Source organism: Eptatretus burgeri, chromosome 10, assembly GCF_056783735.1.
Source record: "Eptatretus burgeri isolate ZD-2024b chromosome 10, Ebu_testis_v1, whole genome shotgun sequence".
Classification (NCBI taxonomy): Eukaryota; Metazoa; Chordata; class Myxini; order Myxiniformes; family Myxinidae; genus Eptatretus; species Eptatretus burgeri.
The window spans coordinates 46376269-46399020 of NC_140970.1; the positions used below are offsets into that span (position 1 = coordinate 46376269).

The window sequence follows — 22752 nt, forward strand, 5'->3', positions numbered from 1 at the left end:
TCAACTTAGGAAGGCCAAGGCTGCCAAAGAGAGGGTCTCGTGTGAACAACCAGAAGTGATGTTGCTTCCTCCCCCCCCCCACCCAAAAACAAAGTTCATTTCTATTTCATGAACTGCAATAAGATTTATTTAATAGGGTTTTCCAGAGCAGTAACAGGGTGAGATGGTGAGATTTGCCAGGATTGAAAGACGTGTTCCAGTTATGATACCAGCATGTAATCTATTTCAGATCAACAGAGAATGATGGCGCTGCTGTTCACCTGTCATTGGGATGGGGGTACTGTACATCACCATTTGAGGTAATGTGGAATATTTCCATTCCATGAAATAAAGAAATAGGTTTTTCCAGAACATCGATGAAATCGTACAGTCATAAAGGCACATGAAGAAGACTGGGTTGAAGATACTGCCTTGGGCATTCCAGCCTGCACTGCAGAAAGAGAAGACAAGAGGATAGGGTTCCATTGATAGTGTGAGTGGAGGAAGTTGGAAAGCCTTGTATGAAGGTGGCTTTGTATGTCACAGGCTTGGCAAGTGGAGCAAAATGGCAGACTGTTGAATATTTCTACTTGAGAAATATTTGGTGACACTGTCCTAACTTCTCTTTTTTAGGGGGGAGAGATTTAGGGCCTCCCTCCATTACTGAGAGAAGCATCAGCATGTCTAGAGTTTCGTGACCAGGATGGAATCAAAACTGATGGTGAGACATCAAGCTGTTGAAAAAAAATAATAATAAATAAAGACGACATCAGCAGCAATGATGGATTCAATGACTTCACTTGCACACTTTTACTCCGTGTGTACACGAAGCGAAAAGCGGGTTTAAGCAATTGATTCACTTTGTCTGTCGACAGACGTCAGTCTGTGATCGAGGAACTACTTCATTTCAGTTGAATTTTATATTTTGAACACTCGAGAACACAAATCAGAACATGAATCTGAACACAAACCTGTAGTTTAGCAGTACTTTGGTTCTTAATTTCCCAAATTGTATGGAATGTCATTCTGATTGTGCATGTACAGAGAGGAACAAGGTAATTTTTTTGTTTGTTTGTTTTTTTTTTAAACTCTGCCTGTCTGGCAGTCAAACAAAATTTTTAACCATTCCAAACAGAAAATTTGCTGTTTTTAGGGACATCGTGAAGGACACAAACAGGCACAAAGAACTTATTTAGCGTGTTAAATCAGGTGGCGTCAAAGGCTGTGCATCAACGGTGGTAAACTTTTGAGAAAAGTTTTTCTCTTTTTCTACAGCCTTTAAACTGTTTATTTTATTTCAATTGAATTATATACTTGATCACTGCAGAGCACAAGTCGCCTTTTTGGCACTTTCAAAAACCTTCCGTTTAGCAGTACTTGGATAAAATATTATGCCAACTTGACTAATCAAATTTGCCCCTCGCTCCCTCAGTGTTGTGGAATGTCCAAATTCAGACAAAATTGCTGCTCATAGGAAATATAGACCATGCTTGGAAGTGCAAAGAAAGACTTCAAAAAACCTTTTTCTTAAGATTACGCTGGGTTAGGTGTTCTACAAGCTCTTGAGTTGTGTATTTGGTAGAGTATCACACCTTTGAGTATCACAGGAGATTAATGTCTCCTGTGATACTCTGTGCACAGCTTTCTGCACACTTGATGCGAAATGCGAAATGGCAGACACGAGCTCAGTTTGGTGCCATTTATTTGATGGGTATACTTGGTGGGGGGGGGGGGTTGGGGCATGATTGAAATTAACAAAAATTGAAATGGAGAAAAGGAAGGAAGGAGTATTTTAAAGAGAAAGGAAAGGAGGATGCAAGGAGAGGGAGAGAAGTATGTATGAGCTGAAATGGAGAGAATGTGGGGATGAGTGGGGAAGTGAGAATTCACCATTCCAGCATAATATTAAATCGATTGTTCCTATTATCTATTTATCAGATGAAACTATTCAGATACTATTTCTATTGGATTCACTATATATGCTAGATATCCCTTATTGTGTGTGTGCGTGCGTGCGTGCGTGCGTGCGTGCGCGCGCGCCTGCAATTCGAGGCTCCACAGCACGAACCAGCGAACCAATTTCAATGAAACTTTGCCAACATGTGGAATATATACTGGGAATGTGCGCGTTTGAATTTCGTTGCCTAGCAACCACCCGTTGCTGTGCAGCGGCCGAAAAACCGCGTACAGTATTTTCAATACTTGTCCTTCAGTTTTGAATGTAGAGAAACGAGACTTTGGAATTAAACACTTCGAGATATTTAGAAAATTTTACTCGAGCCGATTTTTGATTGAGGTTTTATTTTTCAAATGGTAGTCCTTCAAAAATCGGGTGTCTATTTACCGTCATTTTTTATGAGGGGCTTAGGAAAGTGGGCGGAGCTTAGGGAAAGTGGACGTGGTCGATGAAAAGTGGGAGTGGCATAGGAAAGTGGGAGTGGCGTAGGAAAGTGGGAGTGGCATAGGAAAGTGGGCGTGGCTTATGAAAAATATTGTGTGGCTCAGGAGGTGTGGTCAAACAAGAGCATTGAGAGGTTTATCGGGGTGTGTGTGTGTGTGTGTGTGTGTGTGTGTGTGTGTGTGTGTGTGTGTGTGTGTGTGTGTGTGTGTGTGTGCGTGTGTGTGTGTGTGTGTGTGTGTGTGTGTGTGTGTGTGTGTGTGTGTGTGTGTGTGCGCGCGCGTGTGTGTGTCTGCAACGTGAGGCTCCACAGCACAAACCAGCAAACCGATTATTTTTCAAATGGTAGTCCTTCAAAAATAGGGTGTCTATTTACCGTCATTTTTAATGAGGAGTGCCAGTTGGCAAAATACGCAATAGAAAAATCTTGCCAGGCAGAGGAACAATTGTATGTGAACAAATACGTCTTGGCAATGAATCTTCGTCGGTGGATCGGTCAGAATGAAAAGCATAGTATCCAGCGCTTCGATCCGAGCGAATCCCTCGTCGCCTACCGGCTTGTTTACTTTTTTTTTTGTTCCGACAGGTTACCAATGGAAAATGCAAGAAGGTCAATAGGTACTGCCCACTGGACCTATATTCAGGGTAAGAGTTATTTTTAATAGTCTCATTTGATCTTGTCATTGACATTTTGGTCAGAAGTTTACAAAAAAGGTTTCTGAACCTCTCGTTGCATATTATTTTGGTTACGGTTGTTGGCTTAAGTGTGACGATGGTAGTTGCTTTTAGCGGCTGCCAAAATTGCGCTGTGTCATCGTCCATCTGTGCACAGCTTTCTGCACAATTGATGCTATTTTGGGACTTTAACATCTGAGTTTGCTTCGGTGGTCACCCATAAACCTTTGGGTGAAGGGTAAAAGGGCCCTGTAAACCTCATCCCTCTCGGTTGTGCTGGATGTTAATCTTTGTTCAATCTCACCAATTCCACCTTTTTTCTCGCCAACCATGTGTGGCACCTGTGTATGCCCACTGCTCCTCATCTCCGTTCACCTCAGCTCAATTTACAGAGCAGCTTCATCCGTCGTCATCCATTTGCTGCGCTCCATCCATCAGCAACTTTGCACTTCCTCTGCCTGTATATGTGAAGCTTTTCTTCCTTTTCCTCCTCGTTTCTTTTTTTGCACATTTTAATATTCCTTTTTGTGTTTTTAATTTCCATATAATCGTCATCTCTCATTTTATTTTACTTCTTGTTTGCTATTCTTTTGTATCTATCATTTTATTTCCTGCTCATGCCATTCATTTCAATCCATATTTACCTCTGCCACCGAAGGTGGGCCGAGGTTATGTTTTCACCCCTTTTGTCTGTCTGTCTGCCTGTCTGTCTGTCTCTGTGAACAGGATATCTCAAAAAGTGTGGACGGATTCGGACAAAATTTGGTGAACAGGTTGGGTGTGACAAAAACAGGGTTTGGTGAAAATCAGAATCTGGATACGAGAATTTTTTGAAATGATTCTTCACCATTGAGAGATGGGTCCAAAAATGATATATATTGCATGATATCTCAAAAAGTTGTGACTGATTTGGACAAAACTTGGTGGACAGGTTGGGTGTGTGACAAGGACGAATCTATTTGATTTTGGTGAAGATCCGGATCTGGATTTTTTTTAAGTGATTCTTCACCATTGAGGGATGGGGCCAAAAACGATGCACAGCGCAGTATCTAAAAAAGTTATGGACGGATTCAGACAAAACCTGGTGTACGAGTTCATTAGGTGACGAGAACAAGCCGATTTATATTTTGGAGGTCCAGATCTAGATCCGTCCTATCAGCGGGATACAAAACGTGAACTGCTCAGCCTGGCAGAGGTATGCTCTCTCCCAAGTGCCATTCTGGATAAGCCTCCTTTTATTATTACTGTTCAGATTGTTTTGTTATGTTTTTGACTGATCATGACAAAATTGCCGTTTTAATTTGTCCTGTCTCCTACAACACCCATAACCTCTTTAAATCACTCGTACCACCGCCTGAAGTCTCCACAACCCCTACTACCAATAAATTTACTCTCAAGCAATACAACCCCTGCCATTAATACAACCTCTACCACAAATCAATACAACTCTAACCAACCAACACAACCCCGACCACCAAAAAAACTTCCAGAAAACAATGCAAACTCTACCACAAATCAACACAACCATAAATCAACACAACCCCAACCACAAATCTCCCAAAAATAAATACAACCCCTGCCATCAATACAACTCCTACCATCAATACAACTTCCAGCACAAATCAATACAACCCCAACCACAAATCTACCACAAATAAATACAACCCCTGCCATCAATACAACTCTGACCATCAATATAACCTCTACCACAAATAAATACAACCCCTGCCATCAATACAACCTCTTCCACAAATTTACCATAAATCAATACAACCCCGACCACTAATACAACCCCAACGTGTCAGGTCAGGTTAGATCTGTGACCTGCTACAGGTACCATGTAAACCTGTACTAACCTGTTCCATGGTCGGGTTGTCGGCGACGAAACCGTCTCCCCCACCAGGTTTTCTGGTGAGGAGGGTGTTTGGATATGGACACCCAGCAGGATTAAAAACAAAACCTGTCAAAGGGCGGAGGAGCTCCTTGTGAGCCAACGGCCATCCATATCTAGTGCCCAACTGTGTCTGTGGACGTCCTCCTGCAGTTGGGTTACTTTTTTATTTGGAGGTTGGTGGCAGGATTTGCACTCCGGCCACCGTAAAACCCTTCATTCCGCAAAACACAAAAACGCAAAAAGATCTGAAAACCCACTCCGTGGGAGTACCTCCTGTGCAGCTTCCCTTCGCAGGGTAGCTCACTGGATGATGGGATTGGGGCAAAGCCTTCGGGACCCCCAATCTTTGATGATAGGAGGGAAACCACGGGGTAACATCCCTGGGTCAAATTGCGGGAGAGCGTGTCGCAGTGGTGCTGAGGTGTCGTCCACCAAACGGCGGTCTCCTTGGGTTAACCTGAGGCGGTCCCTTCGGGTGGGTGCCTGGAATGTCCTATCCCTAAGAGAGGATGATCACCTGTCTCTGTTATCATCTGAGCTCAAGCGCTTGGACATCAGGATTGCAGCTCTCTCTGAGGTTCGGAGACCGGATTGCGGCGAGATAATGGTGGGTGGTTACACCTACTATTGGTCTGGTCGCTCTGATGGTTACCATACCCAAGGAGTTGCTGTAGCTGTGTCCAATAATTTGACCCCAATGATAATTGAGGTAACACCGGTCAACGAGCGTATTATGAGATTAAGGATTCGTCACTCCTTAGGTGTCATTTCCCTGGTCTCTGTTTATGCTCCGACTGAGGCGAGTGATCTCACCGTGAAGGACACATTCTACGCCACACTCGAGTCTGTGGTTGATCAGTGCCCCAGACGAGATACACTTCAAGTCTTGGGGGATTTCAATGCATCGACTGGAACTGATAGAGATGGTTATGAGATGTGTGTTGGTCCCCATGGGTCAGGAACTATGAACCAGAATAGCACTAATTCCTTGACTTTGCAAGAAGTCATGGACTTAGGGTGGCTGGTTCATGGTTTCAGCGCCCACAAGCTCGTCGCTGGACTTGGTATTCCAACGCTGGCGGTGTGGCAAAGGAGATTGACCATGTCCTCATTGACGGTCGCTGGAGGATGATCCAGAACTGCAGGGTCTCCCGGAGTGCTCAGTTCCTCAATACTGACCACAGGCTTGTTGCAACTCTAAAGCTGCACCTTAAATCCTGGAGAATGGAACCATCCCAGCCTAGACTGGATGTTGGCATGCTCAGGGATGAGAGAGTAGCTGAGGAGTTTGCGAACAGGCTGAGTGGATACTTGGGGGGGGTCTGGGTGCTTTGGGGGGTCCTGAAGAGTTGTGGAGTGCCTTCAAGACCACCATCCTTGATGTTGCCGGTGGATGTCTTGGAACTCACCGCAAGGCAAAGAAGAATTTTGTCTCTCAAGGGACACTGGATACCATTGACCAGAGTCGCAGGGCCAGGCTGAATGGCAGAGCTGAGCTGTTCGGGGAGCTGAGGCGTAAAACTGTACGTGCACTGAGGGTGGACAAGGAGGCCTATGTGCGAGGAATCTGTGAGGGGGTAGAGCATCACCTGTGGACAGGTGATTCTCGTCCCGCTTACAGGGGAATTCGCGCATTGCGTTCATCCAAGCCCATCCCTCGGAGCACTGCAGTTAGAGCAGAGAGTGGTAGGCTCTTGACAGAGGAGTCTGAAGTGAAGGCCCGCTGGGCCGGTTACTTTGAGCGGTTGTACCAGGCTGATCCCCCAACTGTCGAGTTGGACGTCAAGGGTGTTACAATCCCTGTTGCTGACCCTCGACTCAACTGTGGTCCACCTTCGCTTGTGGAAACACGGGCTGCGGCGAACCGGTTGAAACGGGGCAAAGCTCCAGGGATCTGTGGCATCCATGCTGAACTTCTCAAGGCTGGTGGAAATGCTGCACTCGTGTCGTTGCATGCAGTTTTGTGCCATCAACCAAAACCACCAATCTGCAATCATTCAATACAACCCCCCCCCCGACCATAAATACATCCCTCCCCCACCTCTTTACCACTGCCAGAAATCAATATATCAGTGCCCCTGCCTTCTCTTGTCCTAATGACTATCATAATGTGGTCTTTATTGCAGAGACGTGCAGAGAATGGAGTTTGCTATTCGTGGTTTGCTGGAAAACCCACAAAATAATCTTCGTGTCTTCAAAGTAAGCTAACCAACTTGAAAGTGGGTAACATGATTAAATGATGGAGGCCAACATTCAGATACTCCTCTGATTGTCCAATGAAGTTAAAAATTTCTGAAGTATTGCTACATATAAAAATATATCTATAATTTTGAATTATTATTATTTTGCTTTTTTTTGGGGGGGGGGGGGTTTGGGGAGTGCTTTTTCTCATCTCTGATCCAGGTTTCACATCCCACTTATCTCTCTCTGTAGTTTGCCCCCACCCTCAGTAAAAAAAATTTCAATGAATCACACTAGTATGAAATTAATTACTATTTGCTTTTGTCATTTAAGTTTGTTTCTCTTTGTATATGGAGAGAAATGCATTTCATGTACTTGTTTAAAGTGAGGAATGACTGACCACAGAATGGTGAGCTCATCTTTGGATGTCGGGATGAACGTGCTTGTCCTACGGATCTCCCTGCATTGGCTGCTCACCTTCGCCCATTTTTCGCTTCCGGTAAGCTGCTCCTTGTTGTTGCCCTTCCCTCAGTCTTCCAACCTTAAAGCTTTGCTTCTGCATTGCTTTATAATTTGGTGAACATATAGGGAAAACTTTAATGCTGATCACATTTACCACTACCCATTGTTTGTGACCTTTAAAGCATCTTTTGTTTATTTGTTTATTTTTGGGGGGCTTCACTTGAAAATTTAATTCTCTTGATCCATTTTTTTGTTCATGCTCTATGGAAAGAAATTTTTATTTCTTGTACACTCTCCTTTTTGTAACTCACTTTTAACTCTTAAGTTCCCTCCACATGTGGACATTAAATGTACTCATCATATAATTGACACTAAATTAGGCTGGCCGCATGCGTTACATGGCGCTTATAACCGTTGCACTGTTGCTGGGCTTTCCCAGGACCTGACGAGGTGAATGAAGGTGGGGAGAATGTGATCGGGATGTTGGTGGCGTTCCTTGTTCATGCCCTGTTGCATGAGCCCAATGAGCAGGGTGACGACATCTGGCAAGATGACGCGTTGAACAGTTCTGGCTACTTCAAATCCACGACCATATGTACTGCCAGTCAGTTTGGTCATAATGGGTCTCGCAACGGTATGCATTTGTTTTGTGAATACTGTGGACCTTTGGCAATGAAAGTTTGAGCTTGAGATTTTGAGGCTTCAGAAGTGTGGTTGAGTGAATTTGGCAGACTGGAGTTTAAGGGCAGAGGATATTGCCAAAGTATCATTGGTCTTAAAGGGAAATACATGTCATAGCTTCACTTTTGTTTAATATTTCACCATGTTGTGCTACTGTTACCGCTACTTGTACTTGCTGCCCTTATTGTTCTTTGAAATAAATTCCATAGGTTGTAGTCTTTCGCAAGATTCTGACAGACTGCCACCCTCCTGTGTATTGGCAAGAGTGCGCCGTGCACAATGTCTGGATCTGCTCGACATTGAGGGTGTGCACCCCCTGTATCTGCGTCTTCAGCAGCACATACTCAAACAGCCCCCCCAATCCAGGTGAAGAATATTGATGCATAAAGAGTTGCCATATTACTATTAAATGTCCGAATACTCATTAGTGGTTGCGAAAGAAGAACAAGCATTTGTGAGTGACGGGTAATAAATTATTATTCATCCATTCATGCTCTTGATCAGCGTTTCTCAACCTTTTTACCCTTGTGGAACCCTTGAAATAGTTTTCATGTCTCACGGAACCCCTGCATAAAAATTACAAGTCTGAAGACAATGATAGTTCATGAGCGGTATTTGACGATGTAGATTGTTTCAGAAGTCAAGGATGAAACAATGTGATAATGTTTGACCAAGTTATAAAAATTATCAACATGATGTGGTACGAGTGACAGGTTATTAGCTGCAAAATGTCGAAAACCCGGTTTCGTTCAACAACTTTAAAAATTTGACATTTGCATAACCTGTAAAGGTCCCAAAACAATGTTGTGGACATTAAAATAAGGAAACATGATACGTGCTATAGCTTAATGGAGTTAGTTCGTCAAAGAAGGTCGAAAACCTGGTTCGATTCCCACAAGTTTGAAAATTTGATCTTTGTGAACTTTAAAGGTCAAAGGTCAAGGATTATGACCTTTGGTGCAAAACTTCCTCTGGAACATTCCAGGAACAATATAACGTCATATAGGCTATATGGCATTTCACACTCCTCGGATTATCCATACTTTGATGAAATCAGCGTAAAAACAAAGTTGAAGGGGGCGCCACGGGCAAGGTGTTCGAGATAGAGAAAAATGGTTTCAAGACTTTAGGTGGGAAATGACCTCAAGATTATGCATAAAAAATATTGTCATCCCAGCTCTCAATGTTTGGGCGGTCGTCTGATTTTTATGTCAAAATTCGAAATTTTCTAAGTTTGTGACCTTGACCTTGGGACTAAAATGAAAAATCGAGCTCCGTGGGGCTATGCAGGTGCCATTGGGCTAACCAAATACCGAAACCCCTGCCAGATTCGACAAACACACCGAGGAGAAGATGCAAATTGAAATCGGCTACCCCCTAAAAACACAATTCGCAATTTTCTAAGTTCGTGACCTTGTGGCCTTGACCTTGGGACGAAAATGAAAAATCGAGGTCCGTGGGGCTATGCAGGTGCCATTGGGCTCAGCAAATACCGAAACCCCTGCCAGATTCGATAAACCCCTCGGAGAAGAAATTTTTTATGTCAAAATCGCAATTTTCTAAGTTCGTGACCTTGACCTTGGGACGAAAATGAAAAATCGAGCTCCGTGGGGCTATGCAGGTGCCATTGGGCTCAGCAAATACCGAAACCCCTGTCAGATTCGACAAAACCCCAAGGAGAAGATGCAAATTGAAATCGGCTACCCCCTAAAAGCACCTGTTTTTTGGGCGTGGCTCCACCCACAATGGGCGGACCATGCCCATTTTCAGGAAAACACAACTGGATCATGATATAAACCTCCCACCAAAATTCCATCAGGATCGGATCAAAACCCACGGAGCTATGCTCGGGACAGACAGACAGACAGACAGACAGACACACACAATAACGAATATAGTGGTCACATATTTTTCGTGAAAATATTTTTTCGTGAACCAATTATATGCCATTATTAATATCTAGCTCTTTTATATTTTTGTTGTAGTTCACGTGGTAAATATAATATTTTTTTCGGATACCTGGTTTAAGGAAAAAATGACCCCCTTTTGTCAAATTTATTGGCAATGAAAAAAAAAACATACTGCTCGTTTATGAGACCTCACACCAAGGTTTTAATTCACCAAAAAAAATTTTTTTGTTTTTTTTTTTTTGCTTGAAAACGTCATTTTTGAAAGTGTTTGTCAACCCAAGTCTGTTTGACAATTAAAAAACACACCTCATGCAACTTGAGCAACAAAACTTAAACAAACTAGAGGGGGAGCATTCGGTAGATTGCAAAACCTCTGCCGCCAATACTGCTGGGTCACTTAAGTGAACCTGATATCCTATTAATTGTAGGTCAAAACGGATCAGACTCTACTGAACCACGATTGAATAAACTAAACTAGATCGACGCGCATGTAGAAATGCCCAAAAAAAATCGAAATCTTTTTGAAAAAAAAGTTGCAAATTTTTTTTTTTCTCGACCAAATTTTTTTTGGGGAGGTTGGAAATCACTTAAAACATGTAGAAATGCAAAAAAAAAATCAAATATTTTTCAAATAAAATCGAAATTTTTTTGAAAAAAAGTTGCAAAATTTTCTAAGTTTTTTTTTATTTTTTTTTGGGACCAAGTCCAAAATCTAATGGCATGATCCTTGTACCATACCTAATCCCCCCACCATGTTTCGTCGAAATCCGTCCAGGAGTTTTTCCGTAATACTGTTCACAAACAGACAGGGGTGAAAACAGTAACCTCCATCCATCTTCGATGGCGGAGGTTAATAAAGCTGAAGCAATAAAGGTAAACAGAAGAACTAGCAGAGAGAGAGAGAGAGAGAGAGAGAGAGAGAGAGAGAGAGAGAGAGAGACACAGAGAGACACAGAGAGACACAGAGAGACACAGAGAGACACAGAGAGACACAGAGAGACACAGAGAGACACAGACAGACACAGACAGACAGACAGACACACTTTGCGCTAGGAAGCACAGAGAAGATAGATGGACACCGTGCATGCTTCCCGTACTTGAGTCAGTCACTCAATGATACATGAATCCGCCGCGTACAGACGTCCACTAACCAGTGAGGGCGGTTTCACACTGGCGCCATTTAGACATCGTTAAATACATTCCCTATGGTTGTGATAATTGTAAATAATATGAGGTTGAAGCCTCTATTATAATAACCAAGGAGTTTCCAACAATATGCCGTACGTGTATAGTAAAATTACGAATATTAAATCAAATAAAAACTACTCAAAAATACATTAGCCTATTTATTAATGTTTCTTGCGGAACCCCTAGCGACCTCTTGCAGAACCCCAGTTGAGAAACACTGCTCTAGATGTTAATAATATGCAAATACTTTGTCTTGACTTTTTTTTATGCCTCCACAGCCAAAGGCCGGAAGGATAATGTTTTTGGGTTGTCTGTCCGTTATCGGTTCATGATAGCTTGTGAACCACTGAAGAGATTTCAATAAACTTGACACCAATACAGTATAGACTGTAATACAAAAATGGATTCGATTTTTGGTTCAAAAGGTCAAAGGTCTAAGGTCGTGTCCTTTTATTGAACATCTTTGTTACTGCAAAAACTTGTGAACCACAAACGATTTCAAACCAAACTTGGCAGAAGTATGGACTGCAACACAAACATGAACCAATTCAATTTTGTTGAACAGGCCAAAGGTTTTATGTCTCTTGTAAAATGCTTTTTCAGATCATAACTCAAGTTAGAAGCACCTGATGTTGTCTCGATTCTCCTTGTGTCTTTTCTCTCTCGTGCTTTTTTCATGTGACCTTTAATTTAGATGAAAGTTGTGACATCTTTAATTTAGATGTGACCGGATGGACGTTGAGCTGCGGACCTGTCTGCCAGCATGTGGAGGTTAAAGATCCCACATTGTCTTGACGAAGACTTAGCTCATTATCACCGGTACTCTGAACAAATTCTAAATTTATACCCTCACTGCTACGAAGGCAATGGCAAGCGTACCAGCATAATTTTTGCCAATAAACTGCCCTCTGTCCTCTCTTTCTCCGACGAAGGCTTCATGACTCAAACGTTAGATTCTCCTCGGTTCCGATGGCAGTTACGATACTTCAATCAACGTTCTGTTGATTCTATCAGTCATGATACCTGTCTGCGGGCACAGAACAAAACTAGCCTTCACGGTTAAGACTAATTTTCCATTCTACTTTGGTGAATGCACCAGTGCAATAAACTTTTTATACCTCCACTGTCAAAGTCGCCGGTGGCATTATGTTTTCGGGTTGTCCATACGTACATAGGTACATCCGTACATGCTCATTTTCTCTGTTTTCTCTGCAACCCCTTCTCCGATTGACAAATTTTCACCAAAGATGCGACTACTCATGTAGAATGTTTGTTTTGATGATAATTATGATGTCGGCCACATGGTGCGGCAGCCATGTTGGAAAAAAGGAAAAACTTTGGACCTCTGTTTCTCCAAATCCTCTCCATGGAAAAAAATTTAAACTTTGCACATGTGAAGTACTCCGCGTGGGAAACAGGTGATTTTTTTTTGATGATGTCATAGTTATGACATCATAATTGCATATGTCAAATGCTTTATCCGATCAGTCTGAAATTTTTTGAGGCTCATTTAGGGCTAAATTGTATGGGGGGAAAATATTGATATCGGTCACGTGGTTCGGCAGCCATATTTTTTTTTAAACATAAAAGCCTCAAAAATCTTCTCCAAAACTGCTAAACAGATCGAGGCAAAACTTTTTCAGGTATGATCGTCTTTCCATGAGGAACAAAAAGTTCTCCACCTATTACTTCATAGGTCACATGGTTTGGCAGCTATGATTTTTCGAAGGATGAACCTTTTTAAAAAACCTCTCCAGAATGGCTTGAATGATCGAGGAAAAACTTCACCCACATGTTCCTCAAGCCTTGGGGATCCCAGGGTGTTCACAAATAATTAATAGGTCACATTGTCTGGCAGCCATATTGGATTCAATGGAAAATTTTAAAATATATATTTCTCTTGAACCGCTTCATCAATCAACATGAAACTTCACAATTATGATCTCGTATCCATGGGGAATATACGTTTTAAATTTCAACCTGATCGGACACATGGTCTGGCAGCCAGAATTATTATCCCGCCCCCCAGAGGGAGGGAGCGGGATATTGTAATCGTCCGGTTTGTTTGTCTGTTTGTTACTGACGAAATCTAAAGATTTCGTAAGTATATTGATGACTTCCATCGTGTGTGTGTGTGTGTGTGTGTGTGTGTGTGTGTGTGTGTGTGTGTGTGTGTGTGTGTGTGTGTGTGTGTGTGTGTGTGTGTGTGTGTGTGTGTGTGTGTGTGTGTGTGTGTGTGTGTGTGTAGGCATGATAACTCGAGAACGGAATAAGCTACCAATGTCAAATTACACCACGTGATTCAGGAGGGTGATGGCTGGCGCTGATTAGATTTTGGTCAAAATCGGTCAAAGATCAAGGTCACAGTGAGGTCAAACATTCGATTTTTGATGGTTTGGTACAGAATCATCGTAGACACTTCTGGTTTGCGTCGCTACCTTCTCTAGAGACAACTTTTGTTAGACAAGGTCAGAGGTCAAGTTGACTATTTCGTAAGTACCAGTCTATGACTGCTTGTTTGTCTGTCTGTTTGTTTGTTTGTTTGTCTGTCTGTCTGTAAGCAACTTTATGGCAAAACGGCTTTAGCAAACACTGTCAAATTTAATCCACAGGTGGGCAATGAACCTTGGACGACCCCATTAACTTTTGGGTCCAATTGGATCAAAGGTCAAGGTCATGAAAAGATCGAAATCGTTTTTCGCTCATACCTTCGTCAAAAATGATCTCATTTACTTCAAACTAAGCTTATAGTGAACCGTATTCTATTTGTCACTTATAATCCTACCCATTCCTATCGTGAAAAATGCATATTTGTGAAGATCGGTGGGGTCCGAAGTTTTGGGGCTCATGGTCATCAGTCAAAATTACATCTTTTCCATTGTAAATCAAAAAAGGTTCTAAGGAATATGCGTGTTTACTATGGAAAACATACATCAAGTCCTTTTTTGGCTTTCATTTGACACCATGACCTTTGACCTTACGTGGCATTGAAAGGTCAAAATCATTTTACAGTCATAACTTCGTCAAAAATGGTTTAATTGACTTCAAACTAAGACTAAAATGTTCCTTATTCTACTCCTTATAATCAACATTCAGGTTAAGGATATATCAAATTTAAATTTGATCCCCAAAATAACTTTATGCCTTCAATGGGTGGGATTTGTTGTGCCTGGCACCACTTGTTTGATTTGTTTTTTTAATGTGGATTCAGGGATTTAAATCAAACTTGATACAAGTATGTATAATGATGTAATCATGTGGGCGGAGGCATATCTATCGACTTATTGACCTTTGAAGACTGCCATTGTAGTTATTCTTGTTTTTATGCTGCAAATGATCATATCATCTGAATGTTTGTTCACTTGTGTCTTGTATACAGGTTTAGCCTCAGGTTGGACCAGCCTTATGACGGGGAATTTTTGCAAGTCCTGCAGGATAAGTCAACTTTTGATGATGGAAGTTTACAATTTGCTGTCCGCAAGGTGGGGTTTTCATGTGCTCACCAAGCCATGTGGTGCCTATCACCAGTTTGGTGCTTGTAAGAATTTCCAGTGTGTTCTGGTGGGGGAGGTGGGAGGGGTTTTCAAAAATAAAACTAATTGTTCATTCTCATCATTAACTTGGAAATAATCCATTTGGTAAATTGCTGTATTTGGAAACACCAGATTTTGGTATAGTTCTTGAAATGCAGTGTCGGTATATTAACCATTAAAATTGACAAATACCATGGCAGTTTCCCAAAATTGAATTGCTCATACTGAAATGAATTGTTATTAAACAGCCATCAATTAAGACTTTTAACATTGGCCCCACTTTTAATAATGCACACCAGTCTCTCCCACAACAAATGGGCAGGTCACATGATCAAGTATGGAGACATACCATAACAATATTAGCCTAATTATTACTGTGTCACGGTAAAACTTGTGCTTGCTAATTTTCATATTCATTTGCGGTGTCTGCATGCTCAAAATACAGTGCTCAAGCTATGTTTTCACCCTGCCCCTCCCCTCCCCAACCTCTAACAAGTACCCCTTCTGAATTTTAATTGCACCCTGACCCTTTTTGCTTCAAGGAAACTGTACAGCTGCATGATACTATATTGATGAGGAATGAAAGACGTGACAGAGGTTTTGATCACATATTGGGAGAAAAACATGTCGGACAATGAAATTAGAAGGCGTGTTATCGCTCACTGTTAAGGCCTTCCCCATCTTCCACAGATCCAGCAGTACCTCGTGTCCATGACTGCAAAGGATGTTTCCATCATGATTGCATGTGCTGCACATGGCAACTTCAGGTTGGCATCGGATTTGTTTTTGTATGCATTTGGTGCATTTCTGTATTTCCACTGATAAGTCGCGGGAGGCACTATGTTTCGGGTTGTCCGTCCGTACGTCCATGCTCATTTTATCTGTTTTTTCTGCAACCACTAATCTGATTGACACAATTGTCACTATCGGTGCAACTACTCATGTAGAACGTTTTAATGATAGTTATGACGTCATAGGTCACGTGTGTGGCAACCATCTTAGAAAAATGGAAAAACGTTGGACCTCTGTTGCTCCGAAACCACTCCATAGAAAAAATTGAAACTTGGCACATGTCAAGTACTCCCCGTGAGAAATGTGATTTTTTTTTTGATGATGTCATCGGTGGCTTCATTATGACGTAATTGCATACGTCAAATGCTTTATCCGATCACTATGAAAAATTTTGCGGGTCATTTATGGCTTTATTGTATAGGGGAAAACTGATTACGTTATCAGTCATGTGGTTCGGCAGCCACATGTTTTTTTCTGTTTTGTGTTTTTTAAACATACATACTTTCAAAAAAAATTCTCCAGAACGGCTTGACAGATCGAGGTCATCGGTCTGTCATCGAGGGGAAACTTCACCCACATGTTCCCCAAGCCTTGGGGGATACCAGGGTGTTCACGAATAATTAATAGGTCACATGGTATGGCAGCCATAATTATGAATTAAACGGAAGTATTTTAAAAATTATTTCTCTTTAACCGTTTCATTAATCGACGTGAAACGTCACAATTATGATCTAGTAGTCATAGGGAATATATGTTTTATATTTTAACCTGATCAGACACATGGTCTGGCAGCCAGAATTATTTAATATTTTGAATCTGGGTTCAGGGATTTAAATCAAACTTGGTACAGTTGTGTGTAATGATTTAATAATGTGGGCAGAGGCATATTTGTTGATGTTGCACCATCAGAGAGTGCTGTTCTAGTTTTAATTTAATTTTTTGTTGTTGTTCTAATATTAAGAAACTTCAACTGCTGCTGTTTTTCTTGTACACCTTTGGCCATTTAAAAAAAATATTATGACAATTATTATTATGACGATTATTGTTCTTATTTTTAGGGAGAAAACTTTAACTACAACCACATGCCAGACAAGCAGCAAGTTTTGGCCACCAGCAACGCTTTCTGTGCTGCCATCTCTTCCAACATCCACTGCAAAGCTGTCACTTCCTCGACTCCGTTTTTCGGTGTCTGTTCTGGACTTGGATCCCAAGCCTTTGGAGAAGGTTGCTCACCATTGGCGACAAGACCGGCAGATCTTGGAATGTTACAATGCTTGGCACAACAAACGTTTGCGGTCTGGTGTCATCAGTAATGCTGGTCAGCATGCTGAGATGGTCTAGGCCTTGTCCTGAATTTTTTGTGAATTGCTTCCTGGTTCATTTATGTTTGTGGAAGAAATGCATTGCCACTGTTTTCCTCTTTTTTTTTCTCTGTCTAATGAAGTGTAATTGTTTGTTTGTCAAGATGACTCATTCCGGTGGCTGGCCAGGTAAAATATGTTACACACAGACAAAATATTTTGCAAGGTAGTACATTGGCCATGGGGCATTGGTACCTTTTACGAATCTCCGAATTATGAGCTGTACTAACCAACAGGTTAAGGTTTTGCAATTGTCCTTTTGTAAGAGCATTTTATATGAGGTTATTTTGAGAAAGACTGACTCTTTTCCTGTGCTTTGAGTTGCTTCTATCCAGTGTTGCCGTGCTGGTTTAAAATATTTTTTGAGTGAAATGCCAATGAAGTTTCCAAAACTCCAAATCACTAGAACAGATCACTTTCATGCTTTATTTAATTCTTACTTCTTTACAATTTGCAGAAATGCCATTGAGCATCTAAATGCAACCTTGGTGAATTTTAGGTGTTTGCTCATGCCACATTAGCTTTCCCCACAATTGACTGGGTGATTATGTTTTTGTTTCCTTCAGTGCTATCAGGTTTTTACAGTTAAAGTATAAAAGTGTTGAAGTGCATTTTCCCATACGTTGTCATTTTCCCATGGCAGAGTTGAAGGTCAACATTAAATGGGCAGAGTTGAACGTTGTTAATTTTGTAAATTTAAAGTATGTGAAAGAAACATCCGAATGTTTGCCTAACAAACACTGAAGTGACCAGACTCGTACATATCTTGAAACTGATAATCGACTACCATTTTGATCTGTCGCAATGTTAGCGTGAGGGTTGGACATGAACGCAACGTTCATGTCTAACTCTAACCCTAACCAGATCCCTATCATTTGATGGTATCCATTATAGGGAGTTTTAAACTTTCAGATGAAATATGAGCAATGAATGAATAATTGGAATGACCAATTATCCATTGGTTTTGAGGAACGCAAGAAGTATCACACCAACTGATCCACGCGAAGAATGTGATGCAACCTGCAAAACTAATCTGGACAAAATTTGTTGAGATTTGAGTTGCCTGCATTTCCACAGACAAGAATGCCAACCGAGGTGACAACAATCAGGTCGAGCCATTTATTTATTTTGAAGCTATTGTCGGTGTTTCATGATGATGTGTTTTTGCTGAACCATAATATTACAATCATGTGCAATTGTTAATGAAACAGATCAAGTTGTTGTTGTTGTTTTGCTGTAAACACTGTACAGACTTCCCCAGCTAAACCTCTTGTTTTCATTTATGCCGTTCAACATTGTCATGCAGTTTTTTGAAGTATACAGTCGTATAGAAAACCAACTTATTTTACCACTGCCACTTTTCTGCTGGCGGTTGTGGCATCCCTGCATTCTCATCATTTTTAATGCTTATGTACCGATTGCTGATGCCCATGATGGTTTGAGGTCTTGGGCGAATGCTTGCTCCTCTTCATTACGTTAACATATGGCTTTGTTGTTGCCCTTGCAGTAGAAACAGCTTATCTTTTCAGAGAAGCAAATTGCTGCTACGGATGTTCATTGTTCAATTCCACACCTTAGAGCTGATTTTCAACACAGGGATTTGCTGCTTTACTATTTATTTTGCGAGTTTCTTTTTCATAAACGTGTTGTTTGGTTTTTTTTTTTTGGTTACATTTTTAAGCAATTGGTACTCTGAAGTGGGTTTGTATTATCATTGATCATTGTACAGCTTTTCACTTTCTGCACTAGTCATTCATTGTTTCATGCATTTGTCTGTGAACACGTTTTTTTTTGTTTGTTTTTTTTCCCTGTCCCATTTTTTGATACTCGTATTGGGTGTAGCTGAGCAAAATATACAATTTTGTTTTACCAGCGTGTTAATAAGTTGCTATTTTGAGGTTTTCAACTGATTGCCCCTTATTATATCAACCTGGGTATTCTTTTTATTCTGTTTTTTTTCTCTCTTCTCTTCTTCGATATATATCTCTCTTCCCTCCTCTCTCTTCCCAATTCTCTATTCCTTCCCCTCTTCTCTCCCTTCTTTCCTCTTTTCACTCCTCTCTCTCTCTCTCTCTCTCTCTCTCTCTCTCTCTCTCTCTCTCTCTCTCTCTCTCTCTCTCTCTCTCTCTCTCTCTCTCTCTCTCTCTCTCTCTCTCTCTCTCTCTCCTCTCTCTCTCTCTCCCTCCCCCTCTTCTCCTCTCCCCCCATTTTTGATCTGTTCAAGAGCACCTTTTCTATTTGAGTTATGAAAAGTATGCCCACTATCAGTCTTACAACCTACCTGTTGTTTTACCACCACCCATTTTCTTGTCATTCTTGGAGTCACAGCCTCAGAAAAATGCCAATTGTGATTTGCCAAGTGCATGTTGCACCTCATCAATGTTGCACAAACCACAAGCTTTTCTTGGTTTTGCCACCATGTGTTACCACACCACCACACATTTTGTACCAACCTGCACTTGTGTCAAGCACAATGCTACTAATGCAGTCAGTCACATGTTTTGGTGTCCGTAGGGCTGGGATGAGAACCTGGGCAGTGAAGCTCCGAGTGCTTGATGCAGAGTTAACCAAAAATAAATCCTGCAAATGTGAAGCACACTTTTTGGGGTAATGGTGAGCAACTGCGGTCTTGGGTGTTTCGGCTCTCTGTAACCAGCATTTTTTGAGCTTGGACAGAGCTTAGTTTTTGCGAGCTCAACGTGTTTATTTCCGTAGTGGGCATATGGGTTTGGTAAATGATATTTTTGTATTGTGGGAATGTCAGAATTTCTAACTGTTGGTATACATAAAAAATGATGGACCTAATGCTGTTATTTTTAGGCAATAAAATGTGGCAACTGAAAGTCTTGGTTATTCTTTTGTGTGCTTTCCCACATGTTGTTTGAGATGCTTGAGGCAGTGAGTTTGAGTGGTGAGTTTCTTGTTAGCTTTAAGGTAGCTTTGCTTTGAAGGAGTATTTTGCTGTTTGTGTTTAACAGCTTTCCTTTCTCGAAAGGATTTTTTTTCGTGAACTTGCAAATAATACAATTTTATTGTATAAAAAAAATTTTGTATACAAAATACAATTTTTTTTTTCTGGCCAACATTGTTTCATAGTTCATCTATCAAGGTTGCTTCCAACTTTTGTTTTATACAACACCGTTTGCATACATTGGCAGTCTTTGCAAAGATCTCTCTTCCCCTTGATGTCTCACTCAGCTGAGCTCCACACCATCTACTTTTACCATTTAACGGATGGAGTTTATTCTTGGCTGAGGCATGGACAGGTAGAATCCATCCATCAGGATCATACTCTGTGCAGAGCATTGTTGCTGCCTAAGCAGACTCCTTGGCTGTCGGGCATAATCCTGGACGGGTCGCCACTCCGACACAGGATACCAGCAAGCTGGCACTCATTTTGCCGACCTCGGAAGGATGACAGGCAAAGTCAACCCCACCTGGTATTAATTCAACATCTGAGTGGGATTTGAACTCAGGGTCCTCAGATCCCAAGCCCACCACCATAACCATTAAGCCAACACCAGGCTTACAGGTAGAACAGAACACTGATTGTCATCGCCCACCTCCATGACACAAGGCACGTATTGCATGATGCATGGGATGGCGTCCGCTAGCCAACTTTGATCCACTTAACATTTCTCACAAATTGGGTAAAAGTTGGACAATGTTTGCCCAACCTTGATTGCAAATTCTAAATTCTAATCACCAATATTTTTTTATTTATTATACATTGACAAGCTTTTGTACTTTGACAAGCATTAACAAGCACATTGTTTTGAACAAGAGAAAAGTAATTGTACAATGAAAATCTATTTCTACCAAGTAAGTTTTGTAGTCATTTTCTTGCCTAATAATTTACCAATGTCTGAACTTTCTCACTCGTAAATTGTTGTTTTAAAGTCTACATTTGTATAACTATTCTGGTGTGGTCAGAGCTTATAATAGCCAAGATGCAAATTAAATATTTTGAACATTTGCTTTTGTTTCATTCTACTTTTTATATTTATTTAGTTTTGGGTAATCACAGTGATTTAATACTTGATTGCAAAGCAACATTAATTTTTGAGAAATCACAACTTCAAGGGTTTTGCTGCTATTGTGTTGTGTTTTGTTCTGTTGGAGATTGTTACTTCTTACATACATACTGTGTTGTGCTAATACTTGTACAACATTGTAAAATGAAGTTCACCTTCTTGTTTTGTATAAAAAGAAAAATTCTTACCTTCTTGTACCTTTTCAATGACCACTGTTTCTGCAGCATCTTTTCAGCTTGTACACTGCATGCACACACCCATGATGATTGAAGCTGTAACAGCACCGATGAGGGCATTTAAAAATCTTGTAACTCAAGTATAATATATGTAAAGAGGATAAGTTTTCATCTTTGTTTCTCAATACAATTGCCCTTCATCCCGATGCACTTGGCCCATTTCTCCTTCAAACTGCCAATGCTGTGATAGTTCAAATATTCTGAAAGATTCAATAATCACTTGTTAATGGTGGACTTCAACAAATCCTTGTCTTGCAGCTCGGACTTCACATGTTGGAAAAAATTATAATTACTCAGGGCTAAGTTTGACATAACTGTAGTAGTTGATTCAACTGTTAGAACTAACTGAAAAATTGACAGCCTATGTAACTCTGGCCCAGTGAACGAGCACATTGTCATGAAGCTGGTAAAAGAAATGTCTCATCCCTTCACAGTTTTGCCTCTACCACTGAAGGTGGATGGAGGTTATGTTTTCACCCCTGTTTATCTGTCTGTTTGGCTGTGAGCAGGATATCTCAGAGGGTTGTGGATGCATTCAGCCAAAATTTGGTGGACAGGTTGGGCATATGACCCGGACGAATTGATTGGAATTTGGTGAAGATCCAGATCTGGATACTGTAATTTTTTAAAGTGATTCTTCACCATTGACAGATGGGGCATATATATATATATATATATATATATATATATATATATATATATATATATATATATATATATATATATATATATATATATATATATTGTTACAGCTGTGGAATTTCGCAATACACCATAAAGGGTCCTCAGGTGAGATATATCGATAAGTTCATGTGTAGTTCGCCCACACCTGTTGTTTAGAGGGAATATGTGTGATTCATCCGGACTGCGACGCTTTGAGTTAGCCATTTTTCTTTCTCTATTGTTATTTTTGACCATTAAGCCACCAACAACTCAAACACCACCACCCTTGCCTCTTTACCTCCACAACTCCATCCCGCAAACATCGCTTCACCACTATTCCCAAACGATGCCCGCCAACCACCAAACCACCACAGCAAACCCCCCACCACCTTCGCCTTTCTCCTTCCACAACCATCGACCACACCACCAGTCAACACCAAACGTCGTGCTGTCCAGGGCCCGTTCGGTAATTGATGCCGAACGCGTCAAGCCGCGGGTACGAATGCGTTCCTCTCAGGGAGAAATTCGGATCAGGAAGGCTTCACGCCCCTTTTTCTCCGTCCAATGGGCGAGCGTCGGGCGGTATGGCCCCGCCTCCAAGCACGATGAATGTGGATTCTTTACAGGAGAGAATTTGGATCAAAAGAGGCTCACGCCCCTTTTTGCCACACCAATGGCTGCACAGAGGGTGGTGTGGCCCCGCCTCCAATCGCGTTTTGATCCTAAAATCTGCATACAGGCTCCTCCTCCGTTCTATAAAGACGC

General features: G+C 41.3%; 1 protein-coding gene across 5 annotated transcripts in view; it reads left to right on the top strand.

The window, feature by feature from the left end:
- IPPK (inositol-pentakisphosphate 2-kinase) overlaps window positions 1-19897 on the top strand; it is a 72230-nt gene extending 52333 nt beyond the window's left edge. For all 5 annotated transcript variants that reach the window (XM_085898124.1, XM_085898127.1, XM_085898123.1 and 2 more), the window contains 8 exons: window positions 2964-3022; window positions 7073-7145; window positions 7533-7626; window positions 8029-8223; window positions 8480-8636; window positions 14748-14850; window positions 15592-15668; window positions 16752-19897. In XM_085898124.1, coding sequence (XP_085754250.1) covers window positions 2964-3022; window positions 7073-7145; window positions 7533-7626; window positions 8029-8223; window positions 8480-8636; window positions 14748-14850; window positions 15592-15668; window positions 16752-17034 — 1041 coding nt within the window. In that variant the 3' untranslated portion in view covers window positions 17035-19897. The remainder of the gene's footprint in view (window positions 1-2963; window positions 3023-7072; window positions 7146-7532; window positions 7627-8028; window positions 8224-8479; window positions 8637-14747; window positions 14851-15591; window positions 15669-16751) is intronic.
- The last annotated feature ends 2855 nt before the right edge of the window (window positions 19898-22752 follow it).